At 36.3% G+C, this 25,325-nt stretch overlaps 3 protein-coding genes across 7 annotated transcripts; all 3 read right to left on the bottom strand.

The window, feature by feature from the left end:
- Positions 1-106: 106 nt before the first annotated feature.
- LOC123880639 (glycolipid transfer protein) lies at positions 107-25,325 on the bottom strand. 5 transcript variants are annotated; one of them, XM_045928859.1, is made up of 6 exons: positions 10,494-10,880; positions 10,264-10,319; positions 9,803-9,915; positions 9,261-9,411; positions 7,588-7,797; positions 107-203 (listed from the first exon to the last, which is right to left on the bottom strand). In XM_045928859.1, the coding sequence occupies exons 1-5, from the start codon at positions 10,624-10,626 to the stop codon at positions 7,627-7,629; spliced, it is 624 nt and encodes a 207-aa protein (XP_045784815.1). In that variant the 5' UTR covers positions 10,627-10,880; the 3' UTR covers positions 107-203; positions 7,588-7,626. The 5 variants fall into 5 exon arrangements, with proteins under 5 accessions (XP_045784815.1, XP_045784850.1, XP_045784833.1 ...); XM_045928877.1 differs by lacking the exon at positions 107-203 and adding an exon at positions 25,257-25,325 and having other exon boundaries at positions 6,558-7,797; positions 10,494-10,793; XM_045928886.1 differs by lacking the exon at positions 107-203 and adding an exon at positions 23,016-23,028 and having other exon boundaries at positions 6,558-7,797; positions 10,494-10,793.
- Positions 1,173-4,043, bottom strand: LOC123880623 (39S ribosomal protein L16, mitochondrial). Its single transcript, XM_045928833.1, has 5 exons — positions 3,884-4,043; positions 3,709-3,786; positions 3,058-3,215; positions 2,004-2,246; positions 1,173-1,467 (listed from the first exon to the last, which is right to left on the bottom strand). Exons 1-5 carry the CDS (start codon positions 3,912-3,914, stop codon positions 1,252-1,254), a joined length of 726 nt encoding a protein of 241 aa, XP_045784789.1. The 5' UTR covers positions 3,915-4,043; the 3' UTR covers positions 1,173-1,251.
- LOC123880553 (putative zinc metalloproteinase YIL108W) lies at positions 23,132-25,250 on the bottom strand. The gene is made up of 2 exons (XM_045928734.1): positions 25,056-25,250; positions 23,132-24,984 (listed from the first exon to the last, which is right to left on the bottom strand). The coding sequence occupies exon 2, from the start codon at positions 24,964-24,966 to the stop codon at positions 23,314-23,316; it is 1,653 nt and encodes a 550-aa protein (XP_045784690.1). The 5' UTR covers positions 24,967-24,984; positions 25,056-25,250; the 3' UTR covers positions 23,132-23,313.

The raw sequence follows: 25,325 nt of genomic DNA, 5'->3' as shown, positions 1-25,325 counted from the left end.
TCCTGTTGTTTTCTATTGCCAAGTGTTACCACTTTAGGAGTAGGACTAATGTTAGGTACTTATGGCTTTATGTAGACAGGGATTTAAGTATTTTGCAGTAAAATCGAACTTCAGAGGGTAACTCTGATTTTCATACCCACAACCCACTCAATGTATAAAATTACAACTGTCAGAATTCCATGGAATTGAAAATCAGACTATAGAGTAAGTTGAGCAGTGAATACGTTTAATGTCGCCATATAATTTCAAGATACCGAATGTTTACTGTTAATCTATTGTAAAACTATACTCCATAACATTGCAGATGTTGTTTGGCTTTTGTCGTTAGGTTTAGAGACGAGTCACTGGACCCGGAAGTACTTTATGCCGTAGTATTTGTTACTGTAACATTTGTTTTTGTTGAGTTTTGCCGTATTATATTATAAATAAAAGAGGAGTTTATGAATAAAAATTAATGCTACAAAATTTATACATGTATGCAAACTGAAGCTTGTCACGAAAATCCTTTCATAAGATGTCAAATATAATAAAACGATATTAAAATATGATTGAAGTTATTATTTCAGTGCTATTCTGAACTGAACTGTACCCTACGGCCAACAATCTCTATGTACAGTCAGCAACAATGCTAGGTTTGCATCCGTCCATAATCGCTTGTACTGGCGGATGTAACCTAGCTTTGTTGCTGACTGTACTACCACAAGATGGATCATTCTGAACAAAAATTTTGGGGTGCTAAATTCGTTTTATAATTTCACGCGCAGTGTTGTACAAATTTTGACAGCTGCAGCATGGAAGACGATTTATGTTCAGAATGACCTATCTAGTGATCCTAGTGCATAGTACTTAGTCAATGACTGTATCTAATCCTTTTACTGGAAGTTAAGTGCACAACATACCGCCTGAACTGAGATGCGGCGTCTTTCTTGATAACAATGCAAACTAAGCTATATTTACTTTGGCATAGAGGCGGCGGCCTATCAGCCCAGACGGGCCCAAGCACGGCGCAATTTGCAATAGTATATCAATAAAGTTCAGTTTAAGCTGTTATCATAACGCTGTTCCATCTGTATGCGCTGGTCCTTAGGAAACAGAAACCTTGCGGGTTTCGGTTTATTAGTTATTATGGGCATCTCCTAAAAAACTTGATTTGCTCAAAATAACAACTCGTAATTTTATATCTACTTTATTGTTTTGTACAATTTCATTTCATTTCATTTACACACCCTTAATAATATAATAATTACCTACCTAAACATATTTCCCATACCATCTGTGATCGTATCTTGATAGGTATCTGTGGCATCCACCCATATTGTTCTGCATTATATACTTCAATGTATATTTATTTTGATTGTTTTCTTCCATCCATTTCTCTTCTTGTGCCTTTTTCTCCATAATTTCTTGTGACACTGGCTCAGCTTTAAATGGCAACCTTTCTGATATAATCCTTAACATATCATGTACCTGTAATGAATAACATACAAATAAAAGCCGGTCAAGTGCAAGTCAGTGTCGCGCTCCGAGGATTCCGTACTCGGACAATTTTTAGGACATTCTGCACCATAAATCGAAAACTATTATGCATATAAATAAATAAAAATCTGTTTTACAATATACAGGTAAAGCCCTTTCATATAATACCCCAATGGGTATCTTACTTTGAAAATTGAAACTCATTTTTTTAAAAATTACATATGTGACCACAAATTCACAGTTTTCGGATTTATTCCTTTAGGTCCACGGGAAGTACCCTATAGGTAGTGACAGACACGACAGACGGACAGACAGATAGACAGATAAGTGATCCTATATCCTAGGTTCCATTTTTCCTTTTGAGGTATGGAACCCTGAAAATGACAGGTTACAAAAAATAAAACTTAAAATGCAGGTACAAAAAGGTGGTTCTAAATAGCGATCTCTTCCAGACAACCTTAACGCCTTATGTTAATGAATATAATCAAAATAAAACTTATTTATAAAAGTAAAATAAAAATATATACCTCAGCATATTCACACTTCCCACCAACTTCTAGTATAATTCTTCCAGACTTGATGGGTGTCACGTAATGGTCAATGGCACCTTTTCCTCCACCCATTCTTTGGCCCTGGCCCTTTTTGGTGACAGGTTGCCACGGGGGATCCACCCGCCATATGGCAAACATCCTCTTCATGTCTAACCTCCTGGCAACTTGCAGCCGAGCCATTTCAAAATGCTCATGACGTAATCTACCACCTCCTGTAGCCTGTGATATTTTATAGAACTATTAATCCATACTAATTCAATAATAAGAATAAAAAGAATGATAATAAAAAGAAACCAGATATGTTAGTATTTGAAGTAAAGACAAAGCTACAACGCTTGGGTCACATTTGTAGAGCAAGAAATAGTTTTTCTGTATCTTCGGTCTTACTCATCAACAACCACAAATCTAATTCATCATTTAATACGAACATCTTATTTACATTCATGTATAATTTCCTTGATACTAATATTATAAAGGGGAAATATGTCTGTCTGTTACCTTTTCAAATCCCATTCCTTTAACCAATTTTGACAAAATTTGATACAGAGGCAGCTTAAATCCTGGACTCTGGAGATGAGCATGGGCTACTTTATATCTCGGAAATGCAGAGTTTTCAATGGAAATTAAAAAACTAAATCTATGTGGACAATGTTGTAGGTATCATCGAATAGTGCAACATGAACTGAGATAATGATTACTTATATAAAATTATGTTAAATGATAAAACATACACTGGAAAACATTATAGTTCCTCAGTTTGTATCTCTGGGCTACAGATATACAATTTGTAATTAAAAATCAATGAAATGAATATCAGTAACGCAGCAAATAATTAAAAAAAATTGTTGTTTAGTTCATTGGGAGTTTTAAGACACTTATGCAGATTAAAGTACCATATAACCAGAGTGTCAGCTATTTTAGTGTCAAATTCCATCAAGATTGGTTAAGCAAATTAATTAAAACAGAAAGTCAGTAAGTAAATACTTACTATTGCATTTGTAATATCTAACTACTAGGAAAATTTACTTACAACTACACCATATTGCTTCAGCTGTAAGCTATTGTGCAACGGTTCTGGACCTCTCATGTAACGCAAACGTTTTTGCATCTTTGGTGGTTTCAAGTTAGCAGGATACAGAGGAACTTTGTCATATATTCTGAGTCGCTGACGTTCAGGAATTTCAATGTCTGTAAAAACAAATAAACAGCAATTCATAGGCTACTTTTTGTTCAGGAAAATCAAAGACTTTCCACAGGATTTAATTCCACATGGACTACATTTATTTGGTAGATATCTAGCTTGCATCCCATACAAAGATATACTTAGGCCACTTTATCCTGGAAAATCTAAGAGTTCCTGTGGGATTAAACAAAATCAAAATCTAGGTAGATTAAGTCACAGGTATCATCTAGTACTGAATGAACATTTTTATCTAGTTGTGGGTACAGAGGTCCACACCCCATTGGGTTTCCATTTCTGATCTAGCAAAGTCCGTTAAATGCATTTTCATTATTAGAGGTGCTTTTTGGCCAGCATGTGGAAGAAGGTATCAAATTAGTAGGAGAAGGTGGTCATTGAAGATTGAAGGTGTGTTCAAGATACTCATGAGGCATGACTCCAGTGTTAAACCAAGGTATCCAACCTAACCTATAGGCATAAACTTATCTAAATGGAACATACCGTCATAATTCTTGGGTGGAGGAAAATATTTGATGCCCGAATTCAATGTAATCTGTAATGTTTCTGGGCGCAGTATTCCTATAAAAGAATTAAAACAAAATTGTTTAATAACTATAATTTTATTGTAAATGATAGTTGTTATAGGTATACAGGCAATTTTTATGTACAAACTTACCTATGGAAAGTCTACATGTCCTCGAAAACATTTTGAAAAAATATTAAAGTTAATTAAATAGGTTTATTTAAATTGAGGATTAAATAGCAATTTATTCATTTGTATTGTAGTTATTTTGTAAAAAAGCTTAAAACACAAAAGTTATGAAGTTTAGTGTCAACTGTCAATGTCAGTGAGTTTTTTTAATCGGCTTTAAAGCTCTGGGTTCTAGTATTTTGAGCCTTATTTTTGCTGCTAACAAATGACAATAAAAATCAGAATAAGTGATTAGAAAGAGTATGTAATCACCTCGTTCAGATGGAAGCATGGAACCTCCATTCAAAAATGAAAATTAAGAATATATAGTTAATATGTAGTACGAGATGGATGTGACGCTTGAATACCAACATTATAACACTAAACTGACTGAAGCCCGGGAGAACTGGCTGTGCTATCGGGTGCCGCAGACAGCACTCCACATCATTGTCGCAGCCTGCTGCACGACCAGTCATATGTTGAACTACTATAATTTTACTTTTTAGTCTTCGATCCAGCAGTGTCGGAAGCAAGGTTAAAAAGACTAGAACCCCAAGTCGTAAAGCCAGTTGGAAAAAAACAGGCTGGAGCATTGTCTATGGATGCCATGGGCGGGAACTAGGCTAGGGCGGGAATCAAAATAATTTCAAATAATATTGCCTAGACAACCACTATACAAACGATCAAAGTAAAACACACAATTTTATTTTGATTTGATTTTACAAAAACTACAATGCAATACGGTGTTATGTTACGTTTCCAAAAGTGCTTATTTATTAACTTACATCTCTATTTTGTTTGGGTAATCACTATTGGATTTCTTCTATACAAAAAGGTAAGGATGATGATAAGTGATAACCATGATAACATGGTGATAACTTATTAGGTTGACGACCATAATATTATAGGTAGGTATAATACGCCTAACTCATTAGTTTATGAAATACGTAATTGCACTACTATAAAGATTATAACCTAGATAGATACAAACTGACCGCAAATTGAGTTATCTATTCATCCGCCTGGATTTAAAAATGCCTTGGGAGCTCTGCTTTACCGGGATAAAAAGTTACCAATTTCCGTGATGGGCCTTTACGAATCCTGTGGGAACTCTTTTTTTTGTTTATTCTCTCTTAACTCTTTGATTTTTTCAGGCCTAAAAAGTAGTCTATGTTCGTCCTCGGGATGTACGTATCTAAGCTAAATCTGTACCTTTCATCAAAATAGGTCAAACTGTTGGGCCGTAAAAAGCTAGCAGGCAGACACACTTTTGCATATAATATTATTACAGTATTTACATAATTATCTAATTATAAATATGCATACCTAATACATACCTACTAATGATGCAGGTAGGTACTTACTCACATATTTTTTCCAGATTGGAAAACTTGGCCACCTATCAAAATATTTATCAATAACCGTATTTACACTGCTGACCGTAATAGAATCTGTTAGACTCTACCTGGGACATTATGGGAATTTATCATGTAGAGTAAGTTTATTTCTGCTTTTTTATCTTACCTACTTTTAGCCTCAGTTTGAGGGATTAAGCATATTACATATTATGCTTTGACAGATCTGCTTGGAGATTGTATGCCCTGACGAGGTAGAATTTTAAGATCACTCTCTGTCATCATCAGTGAAGGCCGAAGAAGAGACATTTTACAGATTAACACTAGGATGCGTAGTCAAAACCTCAAAACGAAAAGTGGTGACCTGCCTTATCAGGGGGAGGTTACATTACCAGCTAAATTAATTTGGACAACTTCTTAATTTGCTCAAAGGGAAGGTCGCGGCTATTTGTCACCGTACGGCCAAGGGAAATATAATTCTGAGCAGAAAAGGTACCGAATCTGTAGCCAAACAATTTAGCGTTTAGGTACATTGCCGAGTCACTGCTATTTTCCAAGTTAGCGGACTTTTATCGACTTCTTTCTCAGTAGATTACACACGATGGTGCTTTGAAGCGCAAAAACATTAGTAGGTAGGTACTTACATAATATTGAATCTTTCTATTTTTGTTACAGGTACCAGAGCTTGCAGGATTCTTAATGTTAACAATATTAATGCAAATGCCTTTAATAAGCTTTTTTCTTTTTAATCCATATTTAGGAAATATGCCTACAGAAATCATCTTACATGCTGGTTTATGGATAGTTACCATATTTGAACTCATTTTCTGCTTTATGGCTTTAAAACAAGCGTCTTGTGTTGCAAAATCTATTTATTTAAGACATTCAAGAAATTCAAGCATAAAACAATAAAAATAATGGGTACAGCTATGGTATATACCTACCTACCTATCTATTAGTCATATTCCATTTACCTATTTATTTATTTAAACATCTTTATTGCTTGCTATGGCAATGCATCTTGTTATGACAAAGAATAAAAAATACATGGTAGCCTTAAAAACAAAGGGTGACCAGCTTATCACTACAGTGATCTCTTTTAGGCAAACCATTAGTTCTGTAAGACGGGGAGTCGCAATGCAACTCTGTATAGGTTTCCGTATTCTTTTTAGAGATCTTAGTATAATGCCTTTTAATGACCTTTTTATAATTATATTGCAAGTGATATAAAATGGGATAACTACTAACTAGGGAGAAAATGGAAACTAATATGCGTTTGAAGATAATTTATTTAAGTTAAAGCTTTCTCACAAAGGTAAAATTATTATTAATTAATTATTAACACTGATAATAATAATACAATACATTCACTCATATTTACTTGTGTATTTTTTTCTCTGTCATTTTACTTGTTAGATACAATAAATTTTGAATTTTCTTAAAAAATATGATCAGTGTTTAGTAGTTACAAAAATATTAGATTTTAAGTATTTTATTAAGTAAATAATACTTTTTCGATTGGAACATAATAATTTACAAGCACTTTGGTATTCCTATTCACTACTTATAATATTATCACAAAATAATTTGAATTGAATTTTGTCATGGGACATGATTGAAGGAAAAAAATGTTATATAATACTGAGAGCACCACTGAATCTATTGCCAATTTACTTATACTAAATACTTAAATAGTAATATGTTAATATAGATACATACTTACTATGTATGATAAAATATAATGCATATTTTAATACATTATAAATAAATTGTAGGTCTTTGCACTGGTTCAATTTTTCTTAAACCAACTATAAAAGTAATATTTGAAATATTGTTTATCCATTGGTAGTAATTGTCCAATTTTAAAAGAATTGATAGTAAAGACTAGTATAGTTTATACATATTATCCATAAGTACAATATTTAATTCATCAGTTATTTTCATTGAATCATCTGTAAGACTGTAGGTACTTAGTTGTTTCTGTGTTGAATTAATATCATACCACTGATCAGCATCGCTAACTAAATAACATTGTATTTGTGCTCAGCTGGTAATATCTCTTAATCATAACATCACTTTATACCAGCTAAAGTTATTTGATAACTGTAGCTGGTATAAAGTTATTTTAATTGATAGGTATTGACTCCGAAATAAATATAATATACAAATATAAATTTTGTTTTTTGAGTTGACTAATACCAGTCAATTTATACCTACTTTCAATTAAAGTTTTGTAAATAAATAAAAACAGTTAATAAAAACAACTACATTACAGTTGGTGTAACATTAACACTAAATGTTAAATACACTGAAAAAATACCCTACCATTATTAGTCAAATATAAAACTTTGGAATAATTTACTAAATGAAAAATTACATTGAATCTCGTAACATATTGTGCTCCTTAAAGAAATCGTCAATTTTACTTCTTACTGGATTTAAAGTTGCGTTAAAGCTTATTAGCCTCATTTCGAAAGCGTCACTATTTTCTATTTCAAATGACTTCATTATCTGGGGTAGGGTTGGTGACATTTTACAAATGAGCTGAAATGCAATTGAAATATAAGATTAAAATAATTAACATCAAAAATATGTAGGTAAGTACTACTATAATATACTGTAATATGTACTGTAGGTACCTACTACCACTATTTTAGTCGCATCGACAAAATTCGTTTGCGCAGAAAAGCGCAACCTAACGCCGACTAAAACCGAAAACCCAATGTAAGCCAATGAAATAAAGACCTCACTGCCTGAAGTTAAGTTTTTAAACAAAAGAACAACAGAGACATGCTATCTCACATTCGCGCTCATACAAACATGGCGCATAGGCAACAATCAATGGCGAACGGACGCGCGTTATGTTCAGCTGAGATATATTTTTGCTAAACAGGTACATTGGCAACCTTATAATAATAGTGGTATTTATAAAAATGGTTGTACTTTATCTATGTTGAAATCTTGGTTGAAATTTACAAGCGGACACACCCCCGCATCACACCAATTCCATTAGGTGTTCATACTTGTACTTGTTAAGATTGTAAATGTTAATAATATGCATATATCTCTAAGTATCTATTAGTAATGTGTCTAATTCTGTTGCACACAACCTCTAAACTAAATACACTGACAGGTCTTAATCTAATGCTATCCGCTCCCGCAGCAAGCATTATAAAAGGAATAACAATATATCACCTGTCACTCTGGTTTAGTTTGGAGATTGTGTACAACAGAATTAGCCACAATATACGAGTATGAAGACTGACGTAGAGTAAATGCATTCCTGACATTACTTAACAGTTTTGAAGAAATATAAAAAACTAGAGGATGCCCGCGACTTCGTCTGCGTGGAGTTAGTTTTAAAGATCCCGTGGGAACTCTTGTATTTTCCGGGATAAAAAGTAGCCTATGTCCATCCCCGGGATATAAGCTAACCCTGTACCAAATTTCGTCAGAATCGGTTAAATTGTTGGGCGGTGAAAAGGTAGCAGAAACAGACAGACAGACAGACACACTTTCGCATTAATTATAACATTAGTATGGATTACATTAATTACTTAATTTATTCTCTGAAGAATGTTGAAATCAACAGATACAAAAGCATAATTTTATGAGTGTGCAAGTAGTGTTGATGAAGGTGTCATTTTCTATACTGGCAAACAAATTAGTGTAAATTGCACTAAATAAAATTTTACATTTTGATCAAAATCATGATTTTTGGACTCAATTTTAGCACAGTTTTAGTCTGTTTTGCTTAGAAATTGGCGAAAAATGTCTGAGAAAAAAAGTTTTTTTATCAGAAGAAATTTCAGAAAACAAAAGAAACTGCTAAGTTTCTTGCCGGCTCTTTGCAATAGAATCTGCTTTCGAATTGGTGCAAGAGTCTTGACATATTATAAGTGGCACCTGTTGTTGTACATGAAATAAATTAATATATTCCATTTCTTTGCCAGCTTCTCAATTATTACTGATTAATCAAATAATTTAAAATAAAAAAGATAACTTACAGCAAAAAGTTGTTGAGTGAACCAATTATGATATTTCTTAACTGAACCTTCATAGGCAACAGTAAATATTTTTTTCATATTTTCATCATAATTTCTTGATTGTAGACATAGAATAATTTCTCTGAATGCTAACTCAAAAAACAGCAAAGCTCTGAAATAATAAAGATTAAAGTTATTGTTACTACATAGAGGCACATTCACTATAAAATTTTATAATGAAAAATTAAAATTAGTAAGTATTGGTTTCTTCGAAATACAATAGTAAAGTATTTAATACATTTATAATTAATCTTATCATCCATACAACCATACTAATACTATAAATGCGAAAGTGTCTGTCTGTCTGTATATTTGTTACATTTTCAAAACCCATCTGTTTAGTAGATTTTGACAGCTAGTATCCCAGAGATGGGCATAGGCTACTTTTAGCTTGAAAAATGAAATAGTTCCTGCAGTATTGTTAGAAGCCCATCAGTTTAACCAATTTTGACATTTGGTACAGAGATGTCTGAAGATAGATCGAGACTACTTTTAATACTTGCCTATTTAACCATAATACTCCTTCAACAGCTGTGTGTTGGCCTTTGGAATGTTCATCAAGCATCAGTTCCAGTAAGCAGGAGTCCTTATCATAATCATAGTGCATTTTTATCTTCTGAAACAATAGGTGCATTACATATTATAAATTTTAGCAAGATTTCTTATAAATTATTTTAAATTTCTATTGTACAGGCTTTTCTATAATTATTGCTGGACACAATATGAATAATTTTAAAATATATTTTATACCCTACTAACAGCCTGCTATTTTTTAAAAAGGCGTTAAAAGGTGTATAAGCCTTGCGACATTATCTGTTCAGTAGTGCTACACATCATATTATGTGGCACTCACAAGGATACAAATAAGTTTAAAATACAGTTGTATGTGTTTTGTCTATCAGAGTTTTATAATATCTGTGGTAGGTATATTCATGGTTAGTAACTTGTAACCGTAAGTACTTACATCAACATTTCCCTGCATATCATATTTAACTGGTGCAAAAGCTTTGCCAAGACGACCTGAAATAAAATTATATAAAAGTCTGCACATAATCTTATTTTGATTTAAACCCTAGAAGTTATGTGATGTTTATAGTCCTACTAAACCTGTATGTAGATAGATACAAAAATAATTAAGTACGTCTATTAGTAGTAGTAGTAGTATTTTTTGAATAACTATTGGTTTATACATACCAACTAATGATATCAAATCAGATGTTGCTTCCAAAAAACAAATAATATTTATTTTTCCATTTGCAACTGAGGGAAAAGATTTTACAGCCTCAAAACTAAAGCAGTTTTGATTTTCCTCAGAAGAACTTGCCATTTCAGGTATATGTAGGTACCATGGGGCACTAAGTAAACTGTAGTGGTCATATTATTATTTGAAGCAGCAAAAAGTATACGATACGAGATAAGCACATAGCCGGTATCAAAGTTTATCACCAGTAATTACATTCTTATCGATTTCCACTCTCTAGAGCAGTTAATAATCTGAAAAAAAAATATTTAAAATCACATCGCAATTTACAACAATATTCAGCAATTCAAGAGCATAAATGTCAGTTGTCAAACCACAAACGTCTACTGTCAACTTTAAAATTGACAGTTGACAGCAAACGTCAAGTGCATTTTTCAAACAAAAATATACTGCTAGTGGCACTTTCTAACTAATTTCAATGTTGAACGAATTTAAATCGGTATCCTTTTCTACCGATAATGGTAGGTATTTTGGTGATTTGTCTGTGCTAATCCCTGTTGGCAAAATAAAGTATGATTGCGATTCTGCCGCTAGTCGCTAGTTGCTTGATGATCCATTCGATATCGGGAGTGATCGGGAGGTGTGAGGTCCCTCAAGGGGCAAGTTATTGAATGGACTACTGACTACTCCAGAAGAGTCTTCTGGCGTAGTCTATTCAAAAGTCGTCTGAGAAGACTCGCTCCGTCGTCCCTGTATTTAGCTACAAGGTTGAGATGGTGTACAGTGTAGCCCTACATCTTCATCTCAACCTTTGTTTCGAGTAGGAGTAGCACAGACAAGACCGCATGGGGCTGGGATCGGTCTTACTCAGATTTCGTTGTAGACATATTCAACCTAGTAGAAGAATAGCGATTACCTACCGACTATTTCTGCGACAGCATGCAGCGGCTTATTAGCACGAATTAGCGTAAATCATTGCGTAAATCATTAAGGTGCCGGGTGTGCCCGCGAAATTCAAATTTAATTTGGTTTTTCGCAATTTGTAAACTATTACGACAAAGTAGGATAATGGCATTCTAATAGTGCCAATGGCAGTATCATCTCCACTGGTTTATATAAAAAAAATCTATACTCGATTATATTAGTCGATACTCTAATTTCTTAAATTGGACACTTTCAAGTAGAGATATAATATTTTTTAAAACACTGGCAAAGAAACAATCGGTGTAGACCGTAGATACCTAATTTTTATGTATGTACCTACCAGCTACATAAGTAAAACTAGTTTTTGCTCGGTGCGCGAGCTGCTAAAGCAGCTCACGTGACGTGGTAAGGTTAACTTTATTATATAAAACCAAATTGATTTATTAAGATACATAATTCACCCCGAAAAACCCCATAAAATGACAGGCATTTCTATTTTTTGTAGAAAATGTAAGTCCGCCATCTTGGATTTGAAAATAAATGTCATTATCAAAATCAGCACCCTGGAAAACCCTGAAAACGATATCCATATTATTTTTTGTAAATTAGGATAATAATTTAGTAGGGTGCGTGGGTGCGCGGACCACTAAAGTGGTCCGCGAGCATGCAGAGTTTGTTCCACCGAGTAGACCTTCGGACCCTGATCATCTTTTGCCAAGAAACCACTCTTCCATCTTTTATAGCCTCCGAGATAGACACCGACGAAATTTGTACGGCGGCCATCTTGTTTTTCCAAAATTTTCCACTTTTTCTATTAATCGTTTCCTACATTCTTTAAAGATTGCGAGTTTCAACGAAATCGGTTGGAAAACAAAAGAGTTGCAAAAATCACGTCGGCCGCCATCTTGTTTTTCTGAAATGTCATAATTTTTCCCTACTCGCCTCCCCCACCCGAACACATCTCCCCTACATTATCGTATCGTTTTCCGTCTCTTTCTAGGAGAATGAGACATTCAATATTCGCCATACAAAATGTATGGGAAAATAAATTCCGCCATTTTGAATTTTTTTTCTATTCATCGATTAGACCTTTGGATCCTGATCCTCTTTTGCCAAGAAACCGCACCTCCATCTTTTATACCCTCCGAGCTGGACGCCGGCGAAATTTGTATGGCGGCCATCTTTTCTTCGCCATTTTGAATTTTTTTTCAGCTTTTTGGCAATTGGATGATGTCATGAATGACATTTGGTCGAGCACCCCCCACCTATCTTCAATACCTTGAGCGGACCCTTCACCCGTCTCCGACATCCTCGATCACCAGCTATTTCCAAATTTTTCCTCGATTTTTTTTTTGTTTTCTATACGAAACCATCAGTGGAAAAAAAAATTTCATACAAAATTTTACAGGAGGAGTTTTTGGGGAGAATCTCGAAAATCTCCCCAAATGTGGCAACACTGTTTACATATTTTGATACTGCTGGTTGAGTCACACAATCGATTGATATATGTCGACTTTCCAAAATGTTGCCAACTGCCTCAAAAACGTGGTCAAAATTTCGAAAAATAAAAAAAAATACAAAATGGCCGCCAACTCGTTTCACAGAAAGATTTTACACGGTTTCATAATTTTCCTATTAACTACAGGATATACCGCGCCCGATGACGTTTCAATCTTTCCTCTCGCTCGCACCCACGCGAAAGGGGATACCGTGAAAAAGACCGTGTCGAAAATCACTTTTACTTTGATAAATTCCAGTGTTGCCAGTCTCCGGCGACAAAAATACCCAAATGTCATTTGTACGAGCAAAACACGTAATCGCTCATACTCGGATTTTTCAAAAAGCCCGTATTTCGATTTTTTACAATTTCCCGAAAATCTTGAAATTTCCCCAAAAAATGGGGTAATTTTTTTCCTCCAATCTAAACCTCGAGCCTATACGTACAATCGCTTGATAGAAGCCGAATCGCTCCGATGTTGCCAACTTTGAGATATTTAACTTTTAAAATTGCGTTTTTTCATATCTCTAACATAACGGCCGCCATGACAGCCGCCATCTTGAATTTTTAAAAACCACTCCCGTTCTGTCAAAATACAGGATAATCGTGGGCGAAACCAGAAAAAATAATAATCCTCGATTACCCCGTTCCGGATCTGTGGCGCCGCGGTTCGGGGTCGAAAAATGAAAATTTTGAAAACGCTACGGCTCGGCCGCCATCTTGTTTTTCCAATTTTTTCTACATTTTCTGTTAATCATTTACTACTTTCTACAAAGTTTGCAAAATTCAACAAAATCGGTTGGAAAACAACGGAGCTGCAAAAATCACATCGGCCGCCATCTTGTTTTTCTGAAATGTCATAATTTTTCCCCAGTCGAATCCCCCATCCGAACACAACTCCCCTTCATCACTATATCATTTTCCGTCTCTTTCTAGGAGAACAATTATGTCAATGAGTCAGTGAGTCAGTGGTAATCGAGCTATATATAGTATAACTAGTGTTTTGCTCGGTGCGCGAGCTGCTAAAGCAGCTCGCGTGACGTGGGTATGTTAACTTTATTATATTTAGTAACCCAATTTATTTATTAAGATACACAATTCACCACAAAAACCCACAAAACGACACCCATATCAATTTTTTTCTTAAAAAGTGCATGTCCGCCATCTTGGATTTCAAAATAAATGTCGTTATCAAAATCAGCACGCTAGAAAACTCTAAAAACGACATCCATATCATTTTTTGTAAAAACGGGGTAGTTGAGGTTAATAAAGTAGGGTGCGTGGGTGCGCGGACCACTAAAGTGGTCCGCGAGCATGCAGAGTTTGTTCCACCGAGTAGACCTTCGGACCCTGATTATCTTTTGCCAAGAAACCACTCTTCCATCTTTTATAGCCTCCGAGATAGACAACGACGAAATTTGTACGGCGGCCATCTTGTTTTTCCAAAATTTTCCAATTTTTTTATTAATCGTTTACTACTTTCTTCAAAGGTTGCGAGTTTCAACGAAATCGGTTGGAAAACAAAAGAGTTGCAAAAATCACGTCGGTCGCCATCTTGTTTTTCTGAAATGTCATAATTTTTCCCTACTCGCCTCCCCCACCCGAACACATCTCCCCTACATTATCGTATCGTTTTCCGTCTCTTTCTAGGAGAATGAGACATTCAATATTCGCCATACAAAATGTATGGGAAAATAAATTCCGCCATTTTGAATTTTTTTTCTATTCATCGAGTAGACCTTTGGATCCTGATCCTCTTTTGCCACGAAACCGCACCTCCATCTTTTATACCCTCCGAGCTGGACGCCGGCGAAATTTGTATGGCGGCCATCTTTTCTTCGCCATTTTGAATTTTTTTTCAGCTTTTTGGCAATTGGATGATGTCATGAATGACATTTGGTCGAGCACCCCTCACCTATCTTCAATACCTTGAGCGGACCCTCCACCCGTCTCCGACATCCTCGATCATCAGCTCTCTCCATAATTTTGGCTTACTAACTTTTTGTTTTCTATACGGCACCATCAGTGAAAAAAAAATTTTTCATACAAAATTTTACAGGAGTTTCTTAGTTGAAAATCTCGAAAATCTCCCCAAAAGTGGCAACACCGGTTGCATATCTCCATACTGCAAGTCGAGATACACAATCGATTCATACATACTGACTTTCCAAAATGTTGCCAACTGCCTCAAAAACGTGGTCAAAATTTCGAAAAATAAAAAAAAATACAAAATGGCCGCCAACTCGTTTCACAGAAAGATTTTACACGGTTTCATAATTTTCCTATTAACTACAGGATATACCGCGCCCGATGACGTTTCAATCTTTCCTCTCGCTCGCACCCACGCGAAAGGGGATACCGTGAAAAAGACCGTGTCGAAAATCACTTTTACTTTGATAAATTCCAGTGTTGCCAGTCTCCGGCGACAAAAATACCCAAATGTCATTTGTATGATCAAAACACATAATCGCTCATACTCGGATTTTGCGAAAAGTCCGTATTTCGATTTTTTACAATTTCCCGAAAATCTTGAAATTTCCCCAAAAAATGGGGTAATTTTTTTCCTCCAATCTATACCTCGAGTCTATACGTACAATCGTTTCATAGAAGCCGAATCGCTCCGATGTTGCCAACCTTGGGATATTTAACTTTTAAAATTGCGTTTTTTCGTACCTCTAACATAATGGCCGCCATGACAGCCGCCATCTTGAATTTTTAAAAACCACTCCCGTTCTGTCAAAATACAGGATAATCGTGGGCGAAACGTGAAAAAATAATTATTCTCGACTACCCCGTCTCGGATCTGTGGCGCCGCGGTTCGGGGTCAAAAAATGAAAATTTTCAAAACGCTACGGTTCGGCCGCCATCTTGTTTTTCCAATTTTTTTTACATTTTCTATTAACCGTTTACTACTTTCTTTAAAGATTGCAAAATTCAACGAAATCGGTTGGAAAACAACGGAGCTGCAAAAATCACCTCGGCCGCCATCTTGTTTTTCTGAAATGTCATAATTTTTCCCCAGAGGGTTCCCGAAACCGAACACAATTCCCCCACATCACTATATCATTTTCCGTCTCTTTCTAGGAGAACAATTATGTCAATGAGTCAGTCAGTGAGTGAGTGGTAATCGAGCTATATATAGTATAACTAGTGTTTTGCTCGGTGCGCGAGCTGCTAAAGCAGCTCGCGTGACGTGGTAAGGTAGACTTTATTATATAAAATTAAATTTATTTATTAACCCCGATTAATTCACCCCGAAAAAACCCATAAAATGACAGGCATTTCTATTTTTTGTAGAAAATATAAATCCGCCATCTTGGATTTAAAAATGAATGTCATTATCAAAATCAGCACCCTGGAAAACCCTGAAAACGACATCCATATCATTTTTTGTAAAAACGGGGTAGTTGAGGTTAATAAAATAGGGTGCGTGGGTGCGCGGACCACTAAAGTGGTCCGCGAGCATGCACGGTTTGTTCCACTGAGTAGACCTTCGGACCCTGATCATCTCTTGCCAAGATACCACTCTTCCATCTTTTATAGCCTCCGAGATAGACACCGACGAAATTTGTACGGCGGCCATCTTGTTTTTCCAAAATTTTCCACTTTTCCTATTAATCGTTTACTACGTTCTTCAAAGATTGCGAGTTTCAACGAAATCGGTTAGAAAACAAAAGAGTTGCAAAAATCACGTCGGTCGCTATTTTGTTTTTCTGAAATGTTATAATTTTTCCCTACTCGCCTTCCCCACCCAAACACATCTCCCCTACATTATCGTATCGTTTTCTGTCTCTTTCTAGGAGAATGAGACATCCGATATTCACCATACAAAATGTATGGGAAAATAAATTCCGCCATTTTGAATTTTTTTTCTATTCATCGAGTAGACCTTCGGACCCTGATCATCTCTTGCCAAGAAACCACACTTCCATCTTTTATACCCTCCGAGCTGGACACCGGTGAAATTTGTATGGCGGCCATCTTTTCTTCGCCATTTTGAATTTTTTTTCAGCTTTTTGGCAATTGGATGACGTCGTGAATGACATTTGCACGAGCACCCCCTACCTATCTTCAATACCTTAAGCGGGCCCTCCACTCGTCTCCGAAACCCTCAATCATCAGCTCTCTCCATAATTTTGGCTTACTTAGTTTTTGTTCTCTATACGACACCATCAGTGAAAAAAAAATTTTTCATACAAAATTTTACAGGAGTTTCTTAGTTGAAATTCTCGAAAATCTCCCCAAAAGTGGCAACACCGGTTGCATATTTCCATACTGCCAGCCGAGATACACAATCGATTCATACATATTGACTTTCCAAAATGTTGCCAACTGCCTCAAAAACGTGATCAAAATTTCGAAAAATTCAAAAAATTACAAAATGGCCACCAACTCTTTTTGCAGAAGCAAATTAGATAATTTTACAACTTTCCTATTAACTACAGGATATACCGCTCCCGATGACGTTTCAATCTCTCCTCTCGCTCGCACCCACGCGAAATGATCGTCCCTGAAAAAAGACAATGTCGAAAATCACTTTTTTTTTGATAAATTCCAGTGTTGCCAGTCTCCGGCGACAAAAATACCCAAATTTCATTTGTACGAGCAAAACACATAATCGCTCATACTTGGATTTTGCGAAAAGTCCGTATTTTGATTTTTTTCATTTTCGCAAAAATCTTGAAATTTCCCGAAAAATGGGGTAATTTTTCCCCACCAATCTATACCTCAAGTTCATACGTACAATCACTTCATAGAAACCGAACCGCACCGATGTTGCCAACTTTGAGATATTTGAATTTTAAAATTGCGATTTTTTGTACGTCTTACTTAACGGCTGCCACGACAGCCGCCATCTTGAATTTTTAAAAACCACTCCCATTCTGTCAAAAATCAGGATCATTGTCAGCGAAACAAGAAAAAAATAATTATTATCGATTTCCCGTTTCGGATCTGTGGCGCCGCGGTTCGAGGTCGAAAAATCAAAAATTTGAAAACGCTACGACTCGGCCGCCATCTTGTTTTTTCAATTTTTTCGACATTTTCCGTTAACCGTTTACTACATTCTTTAGTAGTTGCGAGTTTGAACGGAGTCCCTTAAAAAACAAAGGAGCTGCAAAAATCACGTCGACCGCCATCTTGTTTTTCCGAAATGTCATAATTTTTCCCCAGTTAACTCCCCCACCCAAACACATCTCCCTTACATCACTATATCATTTTCCTTCTCTTTCTAGGAGAACAATTATGTCAATGAGTCAGTCAGTGGTAATCGAGCTATATATAGTATAACTAGTGTTTTGCTCGGTGCGCGAGCTGCTAAAGCAGCTCGCGTGACGTGGTTAGGTTAACTTTATTATATAAAACCAAATTTATTTATTAAGATACACAATTCACCCCGAAAAACCCATAAAATGACACCCATTTCTATTTTTTCTAAAAAATGTAAGTACGCCATCTTGGATTTGAAAATGAATGTCATAATCAAAATCAGCACCCTAGAAAACCCTGAAAACGACCTTCATATTATTATTTTTAAAAACAGAGTAGTTGAGGATAATAATTTAGTAGGGTGCGTGGGTGCGCGGACCACTAAAGTGGTCCGCGAGCATACAGAGATTGTTTCACAATTAGACCTTCAGATCCTGATCATCTTTTGCCAAGAAACCACTCTTCCATCTTTTATAGCCTCCGAGATATACACCGACGAAATTTGTACGGCGGCCATCTTGTTTTTCTAAAATTTTCCATTTTTTTTATTAATCGTTTACTACATTCTTCAAAGATTGCGAGTTTCAGCGAAATCGGTTGGAAAACAAAAGAGTTGCAAAAATCATATAGGCCGCCATCTTGTTTTTCTGAAATGTCATAATTTTCCCCTACTCATATCGCGCATCCAAACATATCTCCCATACATCAATGTATCGTTTTCTGTCTCTTTCTAGGAGAATGAGGCATTCAATATTCGCCATACAAAATGTATGGAAAATTAAATTCCGCCATTTTGATTTTTTTTTCTGTTCATCGAGTAGACCTTCGGATCCTGATCCTCTTTTGCCAAGAAACCACACTTCCATTTTTGATACCCTCCGAGCTGGAGACCGGCAAAATTTGTATGGCGGCGATTTTTTCTTCGCCATTTTGAATTTTTTTTCAGCTTTTTGGCAATTGGATGACGTCATGAATGACATTTGGTCGAGCACCCCCCACCTATCTTCAATACCTTGAGCGGACCCTTCACCCGTCTCCGACATCCTCGATCATCAGCTATTTCCAAATTTTTCCTCGATTTTTTTTTTGTTTTCTATACGAAACCATCAGTGGGAAAAAAAATTTCATACAAAATTTTACAGGAGGAGTTTTTGGGGAGAATCTCGAAAATCTCCCCAAATGTGGCAACACTGTGTACATATTTTGATACTGCTGGTTGAGTCACACAATCGATTGATATATGTCGACTTTCCAAAATGTTGCCAACTGCCTCAAAAACGTGGTCAAAATTTCGAAAAATAAAAAAAAATACAAAATGGCCGCCAACTCGTTTCACAGAAAGATTTTACACGGTTTCATAATTTTCCTATTAACTACAGGATATACCGCGCCCGATGACGTTTCAATCTTTCCTCTCGCTCGCACCCACGCGAAAGGGGATACCGTGAAAAAGACCGTGTCGAAAATCACTTTTACTTTGATAAATTCCAGTGTTGCCAGTCTCCGGCAACAAAAATACCCAAATGTCATTTATACGAGCAAAACACGTAATCGCTCATACTCGGATTTTTCAAAAAGCCCGTATTTCGATTTTTTACAATTTCCCGAAAATCTTGAAATTTCCCCAAAAAATGGGGTAATTTTTTTCCTCCAATCTATACCTCGAGCCTATACGTACAATCGCTTGATAGAAGCCGAATCGCTCCGATGTTGCCAACTTTAAGATATTTAACTTTTAAAATTGCGTTTTTTCATACCTCTAACATAACGGCCGCCATGACAGCCGCCATCTTGAATTTTTAAAAATCACTCCCATTCTGTCAAAATACAGGATAATTGTGGGCGAAACACGAAAAAATAATTATCCTCGACTACCCCGTCTCGGATCTGTGGCGCCGCGGTTCGGGGTCGAAAAATCAAAATTTTCAAAACGCTGCGGCTCGGCCGCCATCTTGTTTTTCCAATTTTTTCTACATTTTCTATTAACCGTTTACTACTTTCTTCAAAGTTTGCAAAATTCAACGAAATCGGTTGGAAAACAACGGAGGTGCAAAAATCACGTCGGCCGCCATCTTGTTTTTCCGAAATGTCATAATTTTTCCCCAGAGGGTTCCCGAAACCGAACACAACTCCCCTACATCACTATATCATTTTCCTTCTCTTTCTAGGAGAACAATTATGTCAATGAGTCAGTGAGTGAGTGGTAATCGAGCTATATATAGTATAACTAGTATTTTGCTCGGTGCGCGAGCTGCTAAAGCAGCTCGCGTGACGTGGTAAGATTAACTTTATTATATTAAACCAAATTTATTTATTAAGAGACACAATTCACCCCGAAAACCCCCATAAAATGACAGGCATTTCTATTTTTTGTAGAAAATGTAAGTCCGCCATCTTGGATTTCAAAATAAATGTCATTATCAAAATCAGCACCCTGGAAAACCCTGAAAACGACATCCATATCATTTTTTGTAAAAACGGGGTGGTTGAGGTTAATAAAGTAGGTTGCGTGGGTGCGCGGACCACTAAAGTGGTCCGCGAGCATGCGGGGTTTGTTCCACCGAGTAGACCTTCGGACTCTGATCATCTTTTGCCAAGAAACCACTCTTCCATCTTTTATAGCCTCCGAGATAGACACCGACGAAATTTGTACGGCGGCCATCTTGTTTTTCCAAAATTTTCCACTTTTTCTATTAATCGTTTACTACATTCTTCAAAGATTGTGAGTTTCAACGAAATCGGTTGGAAAACAAAAGAGTTGCAAAAATCACGTCGGTCGCCATCTTGTTTTTCTGAAATGTCATAATTTTTCCCTACTCGCCTCCCCCACCCGAACACATCTCCCCTACATTATCGTATCGTTTTCCGTCTCTTTCTAGGAGAATGAGACATTCAATATTCGCCATACAAAATGTATGGGAAAAAAAAATCCGCCATTTTGAATTTTTTTTCTATTCATCGAGTAGACCTTCGGATCCTGATCACCTTTTGCCAAGAAACCGCACCTCCATCTTTTATACCCTCCGAGCTGGACGCCGGCGAAATTTGTATGGCGGCCATCTTTTCTTCGCCATTTTGAATTTTTTTTCAGCTTTTTGGCAATTGGATGACGTCATGAATGACATTTGGTCGAGTACCCCCTACCTATCTTCAATACCTTGAGCGGACCCTTCACCCGTCTCCGACATCCTCGATCATCAGCTATTTCCAAATTTTTCCTCGATTTTTTTTTTGTTTTCTATACGAAACCATCAGTGAAAAAACATAATTTCATACAAAATTTTACAGGAGGAGATTTTGGGGAAAATCTCGAAAATCTCCCCAAAAGTGGCAACACTGTTTACATATTTCGATACTGCTGGTTGAGTCACACAATCGATTGATATATGTCGACTTTCCAAAATGTTGCCAACTGCCTCAAAAACGTGGTCAAAATTTCGAAAAATAAAAAAAAATACAAAATGGCCGCCAACTCGTTTCACAGAAAAATTTTACACGGTTTCATAATTTTCCTATTAACTACAGGATATACCGCTACCGATGACGTTTCAATCTTTCCTCTCGCTCGCACCCACGCGAAAGGGGATACCGTGAAAAAGACCGTGTCGAAAATCACTTTTTCTTTGATAAATTCCAGTGTTGCCAGTCTCCGGCGACAAAATTACCCAAATGTCATTTGTACGAGCAAAACACGTAATCGCTCATACTCGGATTTTGCTAAAAGTGCGTATTTCGATTTTTTACAATTTCCCGAAAATCTTGAAATTTCCCTAAAAGTGGGGTAATTTTTTTCCTCCAATCTATACCCCGAGTCTATACGTACAATCGCTTCATAGAAACCGAATCGCTCCGATGTTGCCAACTTTGAGATATTTAACTTTTAAAATTGCGTTTTTTCGTACCTCGAACAAAACGGCCTCCATGACAGCCGCCATCTTGAATTTTTAAAAACCACTCCCGTTCTGTCAAAATACAGGATAATCGTGGGCGAAACCAGAAAAAATAATTATCCTCGATTACCCCGTTTCGGATCTGTGGCGCCGCGGTTCGGGGTCGAAAAATCTAAAATTTTAAAACGCTACGGCTCGGCCGCCATCTTGTTTTTCCAATTTTTTCCACATTTTTTGTTAACCGTTTACTACATTCTTTAATAGTTGCGAATTTGAACGGAGTCCCTTAAAAAACAAAGGAGCTGCAAAAATCACACCGGCCGCCATCTTGTTTTTCTGAAATGTCATAATTTTTCCCCAGAGGGTTCCCGAATCCGAACACATCTCTCCTAAATCACTATATCATTTTCCTTCTCTTTCTAGGAGAACAATTATGTCAATGAGTCAGTGAGTCAGTGAGTGGTAATTGAGCTATATATAGTATAAATAATAATTAAATAGAAGACTATTGGAAAAGATAAGCAGGTAGCAAACGTAAGACACAGATTGTAAGTATAATTCGCGACAGGTCGACATGGCAATCGGGGTGGAGACGCTCCGCATCAGTGCGGAATAGCGCGGGTGACGTGCGGGTGTGCGGGGCATCTCTTCCCCTCGTACTCCGATTGCCATCTCAACCTGTCGCGTACTATACTAAGATTAGAAAGAAAATATTATGATGGAAAAAGTAAGGTTACCGTTGAAGTAAGTATAAAATTAATTTATGTATTTAGTGGAAATAAGCAAAACGACTTGCACTAGTCATTCCTTACCTCCATGATCACGTTTTGGTGAAATAATATGTAGGTCCCAAAACCCAAAGTGTTTTTAGTGGTCTAGGTACTTTAACGGTAACCTTATATTAACAGCTTGATGTTCAACTATCCCTTGGTGTTTCAAGTAGGTACGTCTTATTACCTTTTTTTTGTTAAGAATGTGGGCGATTCTTGTGATACACACATATAGATTACAAAATAATTATTCAAGATTGTTCGAATTAAAAGACAGCAGACACCAACTACTCGATAGAGTCAGTCTTGAAGGCAATCTTGTCACACATATATACACAACACACAATTTAGTCTTCTTTTATATTTACACCTTTTTTCTTTACTAAATTAGAGGCTTTTAGTACTTAATTTTAGGACATGTCAAAAATAATCTGATAATTTTAAGTAATAGGATGTGAAACCACGTCGGGTGTAACACTGAATGTTCGTTAAGTTAAGCTTATGTAAAATCACTTCATCTCTTTCAATAGGAAAACGTTTGTTTTAACACATTTCCGAGATCGTCTTCGACCACTATTGTTAATACTTTCGTTTTTGGAGAAAACGTAAACGGCACTAAAAATCGTTTTTCCGGCAAGCGATTTGTAAATTCATACGAATCCAAAACCATACCATTAGACTCGTCTCGAACTTCGACAATCCTTATTCCAGCTGTAGATATTATCATCATTTTATTTTTATCAAATTTTAAATATCTTGTTATTGCTTGCCTTTCTCTACCATACTCATTATTAAACCATCGGTGGTATGACAAAAGAACAGCACAATTTCTTGTCCAGTAAATTGAATCGTTACCATTAGTTCTGTTTAAATTTTTTTTAGAATCTGAAAGTCTATTTGTTATAGTTGAATAAACACTAGAAGGTCTTGTTATAGGAGTAACATTTGGACTTCTTCTTACAATGTCAGACTTCGACATCGAAGCAAAGTTGCCCAGCGTGGTTTTACTTCGTGGACCTAAAACTCTTAACGGTTCTGCGACGTTCATGGTAACACTTATATTGCGCTGAAGAGAAACGGTAGAATGTTGAACTGGTTTACCGTTATAGTTGTTCATATTATCTTTAACGAGTACCGATCTTTTGTCTCCAACAAGAAATACGCGATCGATGTTGTCAAAACCTCTTCCCATAATTCCATCTTTCGTATGGCCAAGGTCAAACGTATGACCGAGTTCGTGAAATACTGAACCGAGTGTTGTTGCAAAACATCCTCCTAAAGTTCCTCTATATCCACTGTCATCCATGAAACGCCGGGAATTCACTGGAGAAGCATCTAGGAATTTCGGGATAATTTCTTTAACAGACACTGGCCAAGTATACAAGCATGCAGTTCCAAACAATGCTAAGCCTCCACCTCCTAATGCTGCGTATGCTTCAGTAAATGAAACAGTTTCTTCATGAGTCATTGGTTTATCTATATCGGTTCCTTTGAACCTTGTACATGAAATGAATCCTAAATACTTTCTTTCATTACTTCCTAAGTCTGACAGCATAATTTCTCTCCCGAAATATGTCCATAATTCTCCTTGTCTCATTTTTCTTGCTTTATTTACGTTAAGATTGCTTTTAAATATAATGCATTCAGGTTTCTTTTGATTGACTTCATGTTCAAGCTGAAAAGTTTTTCTACCAAATCCACTTTCAAATAGTTTTTCAGCAGTGACGCTTTGAATCAGTTTGGCTCCAATTGATATTCGAGAACAGGCGCTTTCGATAGAGTTATCGGTATCTGGAGGGCATTGGAAACATCCATCATGCCCTTGACATATTATATATAGAGGAGTGACCCTGAAATTAGTTTTTCTTGGTTCATAATGTAATATTATTGTCTTTAGTTGTTGATTTAAATAATGTAAATCAATTAAATTTTCACCACGCTTGAGTTCGACTATTATTTTGAATTCTCTGTTGTAAACATCCCACTGAGATTCGTTTTCATTTCCGTTGTGATATATTACACATCTTACTTTTTCATTATTGTTACAAACACCGGACGTTATTAATCCTCTTATCAGAACAAGAGAGTAATTAACTGTTTCTCCATTTTGAAAATTCGTGATGAATATGCCCGAATTTTGCTCATTTTTATTCTCCTCATTCGTTCGGTTGTCCATTACCTGAAATTTTCATATACTGTACGTTAGATATCGTCAGCCTAGCTTGAGCTGTGTCGATTGACCTTGTTATTATTGGGTACCAGCGCAGGCTTCTCAATGTTATGATATAATTCTCTCATCATCTAATTGGGTTAAGCATGTACTTCGCGTTACACGAAGGTCGTTACAGTGAGTGCGAATACAGCCTCGTTTATCTGTAGCTAATGATTGGTGGTCATGTTATCTAGTGGAATGTATGCACTTATGGCTGTCATAAATGAATAGTTTCGCGCTGAGCGATGACTCACCATGATGCGGTTAACGTGGAGCGCGCAGAACCGGCGCGGCGGGAGGACTGCGGGTGCGGGTGGCGAGGC

This window comes from Maniola jurtina, chromosome 3, assembly GCF_905333055.1.
Source record: "Maniola jurtina chromosome 3, ilManJurt1.1, whole genome shotgun sequence".
Taxonomy (NCBI): domain Eukaryota; kingdom Metazoa; phylum Arthropoda; class Insecta; order Lepidoptera; family Nymphalidae; genus Maniola; species Maniola jurtina.
The sequence above is the reverse complement of the archived record's forward strand: the minus strand, read 5'-3'. Positions and strand labels throughout refer to the sequence as shown.

What these genes read in the sequence shown, in the direction of transcription:
- LOC123880623 (XM_045928833.1), bottom strand. Translation starts at nt 3,914, where the DNA reads ATGTTTTCGAGGACATGTAGACTTTCCATAG. An exon ending in TGAAGCAATATGGTGTAGTT is followed by an intron (nt 2,247 to 3,057) that starts GTAAGTAAATTT and finishes AAAATATCACAG; the next exon opens with GCTACAGGAGGTGGTAGATT. An exon ending in GGAAGTGTGAATATGCTGAG is followed by an intron (nt 1,468 to 2,003) that starts GTATATATTTTT and finishes TATTCATTACAG; the next exon opens with GTACATGATATGTTAAGGAT.
- LOC123880639 (XM_045928877.1), bottom strand. Translation starts at nt 10,626, where the DNA reads ATGGCAAGTTCTTCTGAGGAAAATCAAAACTGCTTTAGTTTTGAGGCT. An exon ending in GGAGTATTATGGTTAAATAG is followed by an intron (nt 9,412 to 9,802) that starts GCAAGTATTAAA and finishes TTATTATTTCAG; the next exon opens with AGCTTTGCTGTTTTTTGAGT. An exon ending in TCACTCAACAACTTTTTGCT is followed by an intron (nt 7,798 to 9,260) that starts GTAAGTTATCTT and finishes ATTGCATTTCAG; the next exon opens with CTCATTTGTAAAATGTCACC.
- LOC123880553 (XM_045928734.1), bottom strand. Translation starts at nt 24,966, where the DNA reads ATGGACAACCGAACGAATGAGGAGAATAAAAATGAGCAAAATTCGGGC.